Raw genomic sequence first — 12,984 nt, forward strand, 5'->3', positions numbered from 1 at the left:
AAGTGTGATAGTCTCCGCGTGGCGCTCCGGGAGCAAACCGGTTTGAGCGCGTGACGTGCAGGCCGTGACGGAGAAAGGAGCGCGGGCTCCGCTCGGTCTCGCGCTCCGTTTCACCTTCAGCGCGCGCGGTGACGTTTCTTTTATTCATGGCGAGCTCTTCTGCCCAGCGCAGCCCTGTTGCGCGCTGAGACGAGCTTGATCACCAACAATCATCATCATCATCATCTTCATCATCATGCTGTGATGCGCGCGCGTGCAAATGTGAGAGTGTGTCAGTATGAATCAGCGCGCGCGTGAGTCAGCGCGTGTGTGTGGGAGCTCCAGACGGACCGCGCGCGCCGGACACTGACGGAGCCGCAGCGGCCAGATCAAAGAGCACGGGGAAGGAGCGCGCGCGGGACACGGTGATGGCGCCGGCGGGGCGGCAGCGCTGACGGACGCGCTGAAGGACACGCGGCCCAGCGCGCGCAGCCAAGGGCATTGAGGGCAGAGACATGTGAATGAGAGACAAGCGGGCACGAGCGCTGCGGGAGCGCGCATTGACGCCTCATATAGACAGGAGTGTAACAGGTCAGAGCAGTCACCGAGAGTGTGAGTGTGTGACTGTGAGCGTGAGTGGGGAGAGTGAGTGTGTAAGAGTGTGTGTGTGCGTGCGTGTGTGTCAGCGTGTGTGTGAATATATATGTAAACGATCTGCATAAGTGTGTGTGTGTGTGTGTGTGTGTGTGTGTCCGAGAGTGTAAGTGTAATTATTATTATTATTATTATTATTATTATTATTGTTATAAGTATCTGTGTGACTATGTGGGAGAATATGTGTAAAAGTGTGTATGTAAAAGTGCACAAGTATCTGTGTCTGTGAGCAAGTCTGTGTGTGAAAGCGTGTGCAAGAGTGTGAGTGTGTGTTGCCATGGATGGTACGGTTGCCTCTGCGGGCCGTAACGGTGAGCCCAAGCGACGCAGTAAGGGCAGTTTGCCCTCTCCGGGCTGCCGCCTGTCCCAGGCCTCTCTGGAGGGCGATCGTGGTGACCCCCCTGCCCGCCGCCGCCCGTCCGTGATGAGCTCCTCGCGGGATGGCGGCCCATTCCGGCCGGGGACTGCAGGGGGCACTGCTGCGGGTACTGCTGCTGGCACCCCCACGACGCCGGCCCCGCTGCCCCCACGCTCGGTGGGCTTTGCAGCATCCCGTGCCGCGCTGGCTTCCACCTCCTCCTCAGGGACCGGGGTGGTGGTGGTGGCAGCAGCGGCCGAGACGAGCGTGAGCACTGCAGCCGGGACTCCTGAGGCTCCACCGGGACTGGACGGAGAAGATTACAGCTACTCCAACCAGTCCACCTTCATCCAGAGACAGTTCGGCGCCATGCTGCAACCCGGAGTCAACAAGTTCTCTCTGCGCATGTTTGGCAGCCACAAGGCCGTTGCACTGGAGCAGGAGAGGCTGAAGAGCGCAGGAGTGTGGATCATCCACCCATACAGTGACTTCAGGTACGGGGGGAGGATGGAGAGGGTGGTGGGGTGGATGGTGGGGGGATGGATGATGGGATAAAGTGCACATTCCGAGAATTAAAAAGGAGGTGGAGAGTGATGGATAGGAGGATGTGGAGGGGTGGATGGAAAGATGGATTGAGAAGTGGATATGGACGGATGGATGGATGGATGAATGGGTGGAGCAGGTAGGGAGAGTGATGAATGAGGGCTGGTAAAAAGCTGAGGAGAAGGATGAATGTAGGAATGAAGACTGCATTATGAGAGTGAAAAAAGGAGTACATGAAGTATAAAGATGGAAGAGTGGATGGGGTGGGTGGCTGGATGTAGAAAGTGGGTGGAGAAAGTGATGGATGGAGGGACGGTAAAGGGATGGTGGGCGGTATGGCGGTGTGAATGGAGGAATGGATGGTGGGATGACGCATGTGGAAAAGGGAGGTGAAGAAAGAGGCATAGGTTGAAAAGTAAAGATGGATGGATGGATGAAAGGATGGGGAGAGTGGTAATTAAGATTGATAAATGGATGGAAAAGAATGAAAGTTGGGATGGAGTGGTGTGAATGAGTGGATGGATGGAAAGGTGGATTTGTTGTCTTTGTACACAAGACGCTGCCTCCACTCCTGCTTACTGAGAGGCTGTAATGAATACGGTCTTATTTTTAAATGAGATCTTCTGGAAATAGCAGGTTTGTCTCTTGTAATGGAGTTACAGTTCTATAAACTGAATCTGTAATATTAGTATTCATGATGTTTGTAGCTCTGCAGGCCCAAGGCCGTATACTAATGAGGTGCCCCTGGCTGAGCGCACTGAGACGTCTGGGCTGGATCCAGTCCCTGCTCTAAGTAATGACACTGCCACAGTTACAAAACAAAATCTAAAGGCTAAAATCTGATCTGCTAACTTTGGCAAAAACACTCAGAACAGACATTCAGGTGAAAAATAGGAGCAGAGACACCAGTGTAGTGCCACCTGCTGGTGCAGTGCTGCTTGTGGTGGGTGTTATTTACTAAAACAAGGGAATAGAGTAGTGTGTGGCCTCAAGCAGTATCTCCGCGGGGGTGGCTTTAGGATTTAAATGCTGCTCTGCGGTCACAGGATGTCTGATGGAGCTCGCGTTCCAATGCAAAACCAGTCACATAAAACAAACCAGGGCTTCAGAACAACAGAGAGGACTCCTTGAGATCCATTAAACTGAATTTTTATTATCTTTTACCTTCACTCGTTCGTTCATTCATGAACATATGGCTCACAGTGTGAACTGACCGCTTTAAATGTGATTATGTAAATTCTTGCAGAGCCTAATCTGCTTGCCTAGTGCTCCTTAGTGGACAATTCCACCATCGGGCTCTGGAGAACACCTCTCTGAGGTCCGTCTATGACTGCCCGAGCTAAAATGAGCACACACACACACACACACACACACACACACACACACACACAGTCAACGCCTCTCTGATGTTGTTCATTTGCGGTAAATTATGATTCTAGAAATAGTGGTGGAGCTGATTATGTCATTCAGGTTTTCATAATATTTATAGTACTGTGCAAAAATCAGACACCCCACTTTATTTAATTTAGTGCAAGATATTTATTTTTCAGGAGATATTTTTCAGATTAGATATAAGATACTTCAGTTGCATACTGAAGCAGAAAGGAAAATAAGTGAAAAAACAATTTACGAAACTAAAGTTTAGAAAGTTAAAATACAGATAAAATGGGATTCCAAGCAACTGTGCAAGACCTGGTAGACCACTAAAACTGTCACCATCAGATGAACAGCACTTACAGCTTTCATCTTTGAAAGAGAGGAGAAAATCAAGCTTCACTCTTGCTTTAGATCTGAAAAAATCCACAGGTGTTTCTGTCCATCCTTCCACTGTGAGAAGACAACTCAACACTATGAGTCTGAAAGGATGTGTAGCTGTCAAGAAGGTGTTACTGAGAAAAAGAAACAGAGAATAAAGAAAATTCACATGAGAACACCTTAACTGGACATCTGAGATGTGGTGTAAGGCTTTATGGACTGATCAGTCTAAATTTATGTATTTGGGATTACTTAGCTAGTGAGAAGCAGAAAAAGCAACAAGCTTCTAATGCTGAACTTGAACTGGAGGTGTGGAAAAATATCCCTCCCGGTTTCTTTAAAAAACTCCAGAAAAGAATGGAAATAAATGCAAAGACTGAACATGCCAAATACTAAAAATGTTGATATTATATTTAGTTGTTGAATCTTCTGTTGACATTTCTGCTAAATATATATTTTCGAATTTTTTCCTGATACTGAAAAATGAATAGCTTTTGCTTAAAAGCACTGCTTCATTTATTTGTACCAGAAATTAAATGAATGGATGGGTGGTCTCTGAGTTTTGCGTAGTATATAATTCACAATTTAGCCACAACCTTGACATTACCCAATCTGCAAAGTGTTGTATAAAATAAACACTGTTTTTATTCACACGCAAACCTCTGGTGTAACTGGTGTAATTGGTTGTTGGTTTAAGAGAATGAATTGCAGAAGGTGGAACATTTTTCCCTCAGCCACTTATCACCACTACAAGCTCACCAATATGCAAGAGACTGCAGTTAATCTGTCCACTATTGCATCTGCATGGTGATCTTCTTATATTGGTATTCATATTGTGTTGCCATTATGACTGTACGCATGCATAATACCAGCTTCTATCCTAGCAATTATACACCCATAAATTAGGAATGTGAATACAGAAGAAAGACAGAGAAGAGGAGACAAGGAGATTTGCAGTTTTGCAACTTATTGTGTTAACATGCATATTCCCAAACCTTGTAATCCTTTTCAGAATCTTCCATTAAGATGTACACAAGTACCACTGAAGAGAGAAAGAAAGGGTGGAAAAGATGGAAGTGTCCTGTTGGGTGATTCCTGTCTGTGTGGTACTTTGCCAGCACAGGCGAGGGTGTTTGTCTGCTGATTGCTCCTCAGATATGAGTCTGTGTGTGGCACTATGATATATGGCGTATGATGTGAGTTCTGTGGCCTAAATTCATTGTCGCTGATGAGCTGAAGTGGGGCTGGGAATCCCAGCAGACCGGCTTTAATCGTCTGTGTGCTGCTAGCGTTAGAGCAGCAGTACGGCCTGTTCACACCCCTACATCAGCTTTTACAATCACACCTCTTCCACACCTGACCTCTGACCTTGCTGGTTTGTCTTCTTTATTTTTCTCAAGTAGATTCTATTCATATTAGACATGTTTTGCAAATTCTACCAGGTTTAGTGACCACGCATCTGAGACAGGCCTAAGGTGGACAGGAAAGAGGTTCAGCCACATTTACCCCAAAATACCAACCTGTTTTGGAAATCAGTCTGCTAATTTATTCTCTCACAATAAATAGCACGTCCCTAAAATGTTGCCAATGCAAAGTGATGCATGCAAACACTGTGTTATCAGTGTAGCCTTTTATGCAGTGCAGCAGCTCATACAAAGTTTAGTTTCACTTCATTTTTTACGCTGCTGGCTTGTAGAAGCATGTTCAAAAAAGTAGGTTTAGTAGGCATGATGATTGGTTGGTTGGTCGGTGGCGAAGAGTCAGCAGTCCGCTAACACTGCACTAATATAGACGCTCCATCAAGCTTCTGCTCTCTGACTTTGTCTGATTTAAAAGTGATAAAAAATGAATTTAACCAGGTTTCCTCTTACCACAAATACAGCCTAGACATATTTGGTGTCCAATACTTGCTCTGTTGTTCACTGGAGCTACGAGGCTAATGTAGCTAACAAGTATCAGAAACTTACTCCGCCAAAAGCATCTTGCAAACGGCGTGCCTTAATAGTTACACCCTTGTCTTAAACTGCATCAAGTCATCTCAAGCAGACTTGCTTCTGTGGTTTCTTATACCATAAGATATGCTGTGATCTACAAAATTGACAAAAGTACATTAGCTAAAACATTAGTAGCAGCTTGGATTGCCACCTCAGCCCTGTAAAACTCCTGGACACTCAGTCAGTCAGTGGCTTGATTGTTTTTTTGCTAAATTCAGGTATCTGCATTCTTGCTGCAGTCCAGGATAGATGCATGTCAGTTCAGCTATGGATCCTAATTTTCTCAGTTATGGTGTTGAAGTGCTGCCCTGTGCCTAAATATGTCACCAGCAGTGTACCTTTCTCAAACAGTTGTCCCTATGTTATGGGTAATCTGGATGAATCAAACCCATTTTTTGTATTCAAATGGTTTTAAGCAATTTAAACATAATATGAAATACCAACCTATGAAAATGCTTGGCTTTCTGTACATTTTGTGTCCAGGAATGGAATTAAATTTTTCCTGGGCAGGCAACCAAAATTATGGGCAACTTTGGAAATTCTGGATGGGTGGCAACCCTAGTAGCAGCCATTCTGAAGCCTGAGTTTTGTCTGTTCTTTGGTCCACTTAGTTTAATAAGCCTCACAGCTCCAGAGCTAAACTAAATAACCAAACACATATCGCTGCTGCTGGAACAAAACCTTGCATCTCTAAAAACAGTTACTTTTCAGAGGAAGGGAAAACATTTTTAACTTATAAGTTATTAGTTTTTTTTATTAATTTGGAATGTTTGCACAATGTAAAGAACAGTTGATAAAAGGTTTTGTCCTCACTGATTGGCTGATTGACTCCTTGCCAGGTCAAATAAAATTTGTTTAAATCTGATTTTTCATTGAACTATCACTTTAAGACTCTTGTTAAATCAGGCCCGGACTCTTAAAGGCTAAAGGAATTAGCGCTGAGTTGCATTCAGCTGCCTAAGAATGAAGCTTATTTCTGCAGTTCTGGCAGAGTGTTGAAGAACAGGAGTCGACTTTATGAGTTTAAAAGTCAACTAAAGCAATTCTCAGCTCTAACAGCTCTGTATGTACACCACCCTTTAAATGATTGGCACTTCTTCTTTTGAAACCTTTTTCATTTTGAAACCAAAATTTACTTTTTAATTAAAAAAGAAACGTTAACATTTTTTAACAACTCTACTAATACTTTGGGTATATTCTGTAACACTCAGCTTCACATTCATCAAGATGTCTTCACAGGCGGTTTTGTCTAAATAATGATTTGACAGTTTCTTTTCCAGGCACTGTTGACAGGCCGTGTACGTCTGTTTTTGAGCTTCGGAACAGTCAGTTCTAAATGTATCAGCCTCCAGGTGGATTATTCCAGCTCACTGTGCCCATGGATTTATTCTGGAGTTATTATGGTTGTCTAGAGTGAAGATGTCATAGCGGTGTTAAGCCTATATCTGCACTCTGTGTGTGCGTGTGTGTAGTCAGTACTGTTGTGCTAGGAGCTGAGGATCTGTTCTCTGCACTTCCATACAGGCGCTTGCCCTCTGTCCTGACCTCTGTAGTGGTCAGTTTGCAGACCTGTCCCAAGCCGCCGCTGTGTTCAGCTGCCACAGAGCATAAATGAACCAGTCTGACATGCTGGGATACTCGTTCTTCCCCTCAGAACGGGAAATGTGCTCTTTTAGAGAAGGGGGAGAAAAGGCTCTTTTTTTAGCTCTGGTTGGTAAAGTCACCTCTGTGTGTCCTGCGAGTCTTTTACAGCAGCAGCAGCTTCATTCAGCACATTAACTCATACAGAGCCTTTTCTTTCCCTGACATTGAGGGGTCCAGCACAGTCATGAATGCAAATGTAGCAGCCAGTGAGAACAGTGACGAGTTATTAGTGTCATATTACAATACATCCATGGAAGAAAATATATAGGTTCATATATTTGCTCATATCAAAAATAGATGTACAATATATTGATGAGTTACAATGTGTAATAAACAGTATTAAAATATATGGCGATGCATGCACGTATGTTGATTGTAATGACACACACACACACACACACACACGTATATATATATATATATATATATATATATATATATATACTTGTTAGGAACACTGACGTGGTGGTGGTGTGTTAGTGTGTGTTGCGCTGGTACGAATGGATCAGACACAGACTCCTTTTAAAACATCTTAGTGTCACTGCTGGGCTGAGAATAGTCCACCAACCAAAAATATCTGTGGGCAATATCCTGTGACCACTGATGAAGGACTAGAGGATGACCAACACAAATTGTGCACACATACTAACACACCACCACCACGTCAGTGTTACTGCAGTCCTGCTAAATGAACCACCACCCAAATAATACCTGCTCTGTGGTGGTCCTGTGGGGGTCCTGACTATTGAAGAACAGGGTGACAAAAAGTATGCAGAGCGACAGGTGGACTACAGTCTGTCTCTGTAGAGCTACAAAGTGAACCTATATAGTAAGTTGAGCTGATAAAATGGACAATGAGTGTAGAAACAAGGAGGTGTACTTAATAAATTGCTCAGTGAGTATATATATATATATATATATATATATATATATATATATATATATATATATATATATATATATACGTATAATAATGATGTTTTTATTTCTACAAAGCAACCGTCATATTCAAATCAAGAAAAATATCTCCTACTTGAAAGTTTAAATCCACACTTTTGATAGAATTGTTCTGCCCAGTAAGAGTCAAAAGTGTTTATAAAATTACATAATGCTTTCCTTATGGCCGCTGATAGGGGAACACAAGATTCGTTGTCACATATCTAATATCTAGTACACTAGTGAGAGATATCTAGAAATATTGATATTAAAACATTAAGCTTTGATGGCAGAGAGCATGTACACTATGTCCAAAAGTATCCAGACATCCTTTCTAATCAGTGAATTCAGCTTATTTAAGGTGCACCCATTACTGACACAGTTGTTCAAATGTGCAAACACAGCCTGTAAAATCTCCATAGAAAAGCATTGCTACTGTAACAGTCTAAAGTCATCATGCCAAGCATCAGCTAGAGGTGTATAAAGCCCAGCCGATGTGGGCTGTGAAGCAGTGAAATTACATTCTACTTTTGGAATGAATTTGAATGACATTTCTGATCCAAAACTAATCGTCCAACATCAGTACCTGACGTCCCTAATGCTCTTGAGGCTGAATGCAATCCTCACAGCAATGTTCTAACATCTAGTGTAAAGACTTGTCCGAAGAGCAGAAGCTGTTACTGCAGCAAAGGGGGACAAACGGTCTGTTGATACTTTTGATTTCTGAAGAAGCGCTGGATGAGCAGATGTCTACAAACTTTTGGATATGGTGTAGCTCCCTAACTTTACTCTGATTCCAAGAGATTTATTATGAGGTGAGTTTTCTGTTTTTCATAATACAAATTAAGATGTAGTATGAAATGTCATTGATTGGAGGGTCATGAATGTGCCCTGGTATTAGTATAGTCACTGAAAAGATGGCAAGGGGTATGGTGGTATCACTGTTTTGTGTATGCCCTCTCCATGACTTTGAACATTACCTGTCCTTTATTGAAGTAGCCCCTGTGGGGTTGGTTGTCACTCTCAGGATGGCGAGTGGTTGTCACATGTACCACTATAGACTCAATTTAGAGTAGGGTTCATGGAGTGTTTTAACTGCTCTTATAAAACAGATAGTTCTGGTCCTAAAATCTGATTGGCTGAGCCGCGTTCAAAGCCGTTGTAAAATCCACGATATACGCATACCTACAACCGCTACACAACAAATTAATTGTGTATTGCTACACCACGGCACAAAAAAACCTTGTGCTGTTAATGGAATAATATTTGACTCTCATGATGCTCGAATGGACCACAGAGTATACTGATGAAGTGGGAACCCGTTTTTTGTTTAAACCAAGGGGTTGGCAAGCTATGTCCTTATCCAGAACTAGGCTGATCAGCTAGCCAGCTAGCTAACAGGCTAAAAGATAGCCAACAACCTAAACAACTGCTTAATATCACAGGCTTGAATTAAAGTACTTAAGGTATGATTCACTGTAAAACAGCATTATAAAAGTCTTAAAATGTCACTTGAATGGATTACACGCTTCAAATGTTCGTGTTTCAATCAGAAGCCCAGGCTGTATCTCAAACGGCTCTGTATTCCCTGAATAGTGTGCTACTGCTAGCTATGAAAGTTTAGAAATCCTAGCCTCAGCAGCCAAGTAGTGCATCATTTAGTGAGTATGGATGTGGCTGTGTCCCAAACGACTATTTCTTAGCTATATTTTGCACCATTGGGGTACAGGATCCAGTAAATTCGTACGTAGTACACTAGCTGTGTAGGGAGCAGGGGGCCATTTGAGATTCAGCCCCAGCATGAAAAGAGGGGCACTGCTGGATTGGTGCTGAATAAAACGCGAGGTGGTAATTTGGTGACCAAAAGGTACTTATAAAGCATAACATTTTGCTTTAAACAGTTCTGTGTTATCATACGTTCATTGTTATATGACAAAAAGTTTAATAAAACATAAAATGACCGCAATACACAGCGATGGGTGACCAAAGGTTCTACATTTCTTGGCGCAATACTTGTTTATGTCCATTTTTATTAATAATAATACATTTTATTAATATAAATAATAAGTTATTTTATGAAAAACTGTATATTTCATCATATTTTCTGTTGGCCGCCATTCCATAAAAGCAATAAGTCAATTTAGGCAGTGCGTTACTGCAGTTTTATCACGGGCAAGCGTGATCTAAAACTCTCTTCTCTGTGATAAGATCGCAGTAACGTACAGCCTCTCGTGGCTTATTGCTTTATTGAACACGTTTTGGTGCACGTTTCTATGAATCTTCTGTCGCTTCTTTAATTTATTCTCGACTTTTTTGACTAAATTCATCAAATCAATAGATAAATTATATCCTAAATTCTTTACATGTGAGATGTTATTTAAATGTTCCTGCTTTTTGATGAGAAACAAACTTAGGTAGTCATTTTTTATAGATTTTACATGATTGAAAAATGATAAGGAAAGGGTTAAGCGCATGAAGTGTTTCTGTATGTTATTTGCCATGATGAGCTGAACAAAAGCTTACAGCTACACAGATGTTCACACAGATTTCCGGTTATTCTCAAGGTCACCTAAGACTGTGTGTGCACATGCAGGTGTGTGTGTTGTGCAAAGGAATCCAGTTAGTAAGTGTGCACAATTAAGGCTTATACATTTTTTACATGTAATTCTGTGCTTACATATGTAGGTAAAGTGTGCCTGAGGTTCACCGCAAAATAAATGTTTTTTCTCTCTCTCTGTCTCGCAGTGTTAGTGCTAATGCACTCCGCCTCACAGCTGTCATTACTGCATTCTGCCTTAACGCCACATTAATACTGTGAGGAAACGATATCTAATTCAAAGCCATTGATTATACACAGGCAGAGAGAGTTAGAACGGGAACGAGGGAGAGATAGATGGAGGAAGACACATAGTTGGCTTCCGCAATGAATCCTATTTGCACTCATTTAAATGAGGATGAAACAGATGTCCTTCACTAATTGTGAAGGAAACATCTGTTTTACCCTTTAGTCATCCACAGCCAACTCGCAGAGCGGCTCTTTCAATTTGAGTTTACATTCCTTTTCTCGCAGCGCGATGGTCAGAGAATCAGAATGAGACTCAGAATCATTTAGCAGTATGTTTTCACATATAAGGAGATGGTTTAACTAGGGGTTGCATCTACTATACAATGTGCATAACATTAAATAGGTGAACTCTTCATGTGCCTAAATCTTTAACTGTGGTAAAATCACTGCACTATAGTCCATTAACAGTAGGCTTGGGCTGCCGAGCAACAGAAGTTTTTTTGAATGTGGCCAAATGTGTTGCGTATTGATTATTTTACAACTGTCTGTCACTCAGCCAATCAGATTTTAGAACCAAAACGTTTTATAAGTTTGTGCTGAAGGCTGCAGCCAGTCTCTCCAAAGACCATCTGGAATTTACACCAAACATCCTCTCAGACAGAGACCTGTGTAGGAATGATTGTTAAAGTAGTGGATTGAAGCTCCTCTCCTCTGTTTTCCTCCTCTCCTCTCGTATCCTTTCTTTTCTTCCTTTCGTCTCCTCTCTTCTCCTCTCCTTTCCTCTCTTATCCTCTCTTTTCCTTCTCTCCTCTCCTTTCTTTTCTTTTCCTCCTCTCATCTCCTCTTCTCTCTTATCCTTTCTTCTTCTCCTCTCCACTCCTCTGCTCTCCTCTCTTTTCCTCCTCCCCTCTCTTCTGCCCTCCTCTCCTCTCTTCTTCTCTCTTTTCTTTGACTTCCTCTCCATTCTTATCCTCTCCTCTCCTCTCCAATCTTATCCTTTCTTTTCCTCCTCTCCTCTCCTCTCCTCTCCTCTCCTCTCCACTCTTCCTCTGATCTCCTCAGGTTTTATTGGGATCTCCTCATGTTGTTATTGATGATGGGGAATCTGATCATCCTTCCGGTGGGAATCACTTTCTTTAAGGATGAAAACACTCCTCCGTGGATCATCTTCAATGTGGTGTCAGACACACTGTTCTTGGTGGATCTAGTGCTGAACTTCCGCACAGGCATTGTGAAGGAGGACAGCACGGAGATCCTGCTGGACCCCAAGGCCATCCGCCAGCGCTACCTGAAGAGCTGGTTTCTAGTGGATTTTGTTTCCTCCATCCCTGTGGACTACATCTTCCTTATGGTGGACCAAGAGGCTCGGCTGGACTCGGAGGTTGGTGGATGAGCTTTAAAACGGATAGTTAGATGTTTGGTGTTGCTTTTTTCAGCTACAAGGCTAACATAGGTAACAAGTAATGGAAGCTTATAGCCACCAATTAGCAGCCTGGAGTTATATTTTATTGTTACCTAAATTGTATTTTGGGGTAAAGAAATCCTTTTTTCTTTTTTTTTTAATCAGTCAAAATTTCAGTAAATAAGACATTATTCTATCACAATCAGTCAAAATATAAAAAAGACATTATTCTGACATAATCAGTCCAAAATCTTCAAAAAATAAGACATTATATTGACATAAACAGTCAAAATATGAAAAAAAACATTATTTCAACATAATCACTCAAAATCTCAAGAAAATAAGACAATATTTTACATAATCATCCAAAATCTTACAAAAAGAAGACGTTATTTTGACATAATCAAAATCTTCTCATTGTTTTGAGATATAAAGCCAAACTGCTGTCAGAAACAGACAAGGGAGAATGTTTTTTTAATGTATTTATCTAATTTAGATAAACAGACAAAATGAAAAATAATTAGACATAGAACTTGTAAGACTTCTCTGCAGACCCCAGTTTGAGAACCACTGCTCTGTGTAGTAGAGGACGTGCTGAGTGCCCTGCCGTCTTCACTGTGCCTCTGCAGGTGTACCGCACGGCTAGAGCTCTCCGCATCGTCCGCTTCACCAAAATCCTCAGCCTGCTACGTCTGCTCCGTCTCTCCAGACTCATCAGATACATTCACCAGTGGGAGGAGGTGAGGGCAGACTGAAGATGCTTTGGTGGAAAGGTATCAGAGTGGGACAGGAGGTAGAGAGAGGAAGAGTGTGTGTTTGGTGTCAGGGAGAAAAATAGAGCTAATGTCAGTGATAATAGCACAGACACCGCAGTACTGAAAAGGTTAGGTTATAGTAGTAGAGCAGTCCTTGGTGCCCAGCAGACAGTCCACAC

The 12,984-nt window shown here is 42.3% G+C and overlaps 1 protein-coding gene across 1 annotated transcript in view; it reads left to right on the plus strand.

The window, feature by feature from the left end:
* The first annotated feature begins 738 nt into the window (after window positions 1-738).
* Window positions 739-12,984, plus strand: part of LOC118820854 (potassium/sodium hyperpolarization-activated cyclic nucleotide-gated channel 2) — a 31,447-nt gene continuing 19,201 nt past the window's right edge. Inside the window, exons 1-3 of the mRNA XM_036589155.1 lie at window positions 739-1,485; window positions 11,711-12,029; window positions 12,680-12,790. Coding sequence (XP_036445048.1) covers window positions 911-1,485; window positions 11,711-12,029; window positions 12,680-12,790 — 1,005 coding nt within the window. The 5' untranslated portion in view covers window positions 739-910. The remainder of the gene's footprint in view (window positions 1,486-11,710; window positions 12,030-12,679; window positions 12,791-12,984) is intronic.

The sequence above is a fragment of the Colossoma macropomum genome, unplaced genomic scaffold, assembly GCF_904425465.1.
Source record: "Colossoma macropomum unplaced genomic scaffold, Colossoma_macropomum, whole genome shotgun sequence".
Taxonomy (NCBI): Eukaryota; Metazoa; Chordata; class Actinopteri; order Characiformes; family Serrasalmidae; genus Colossoma; species Colossoma macropomum.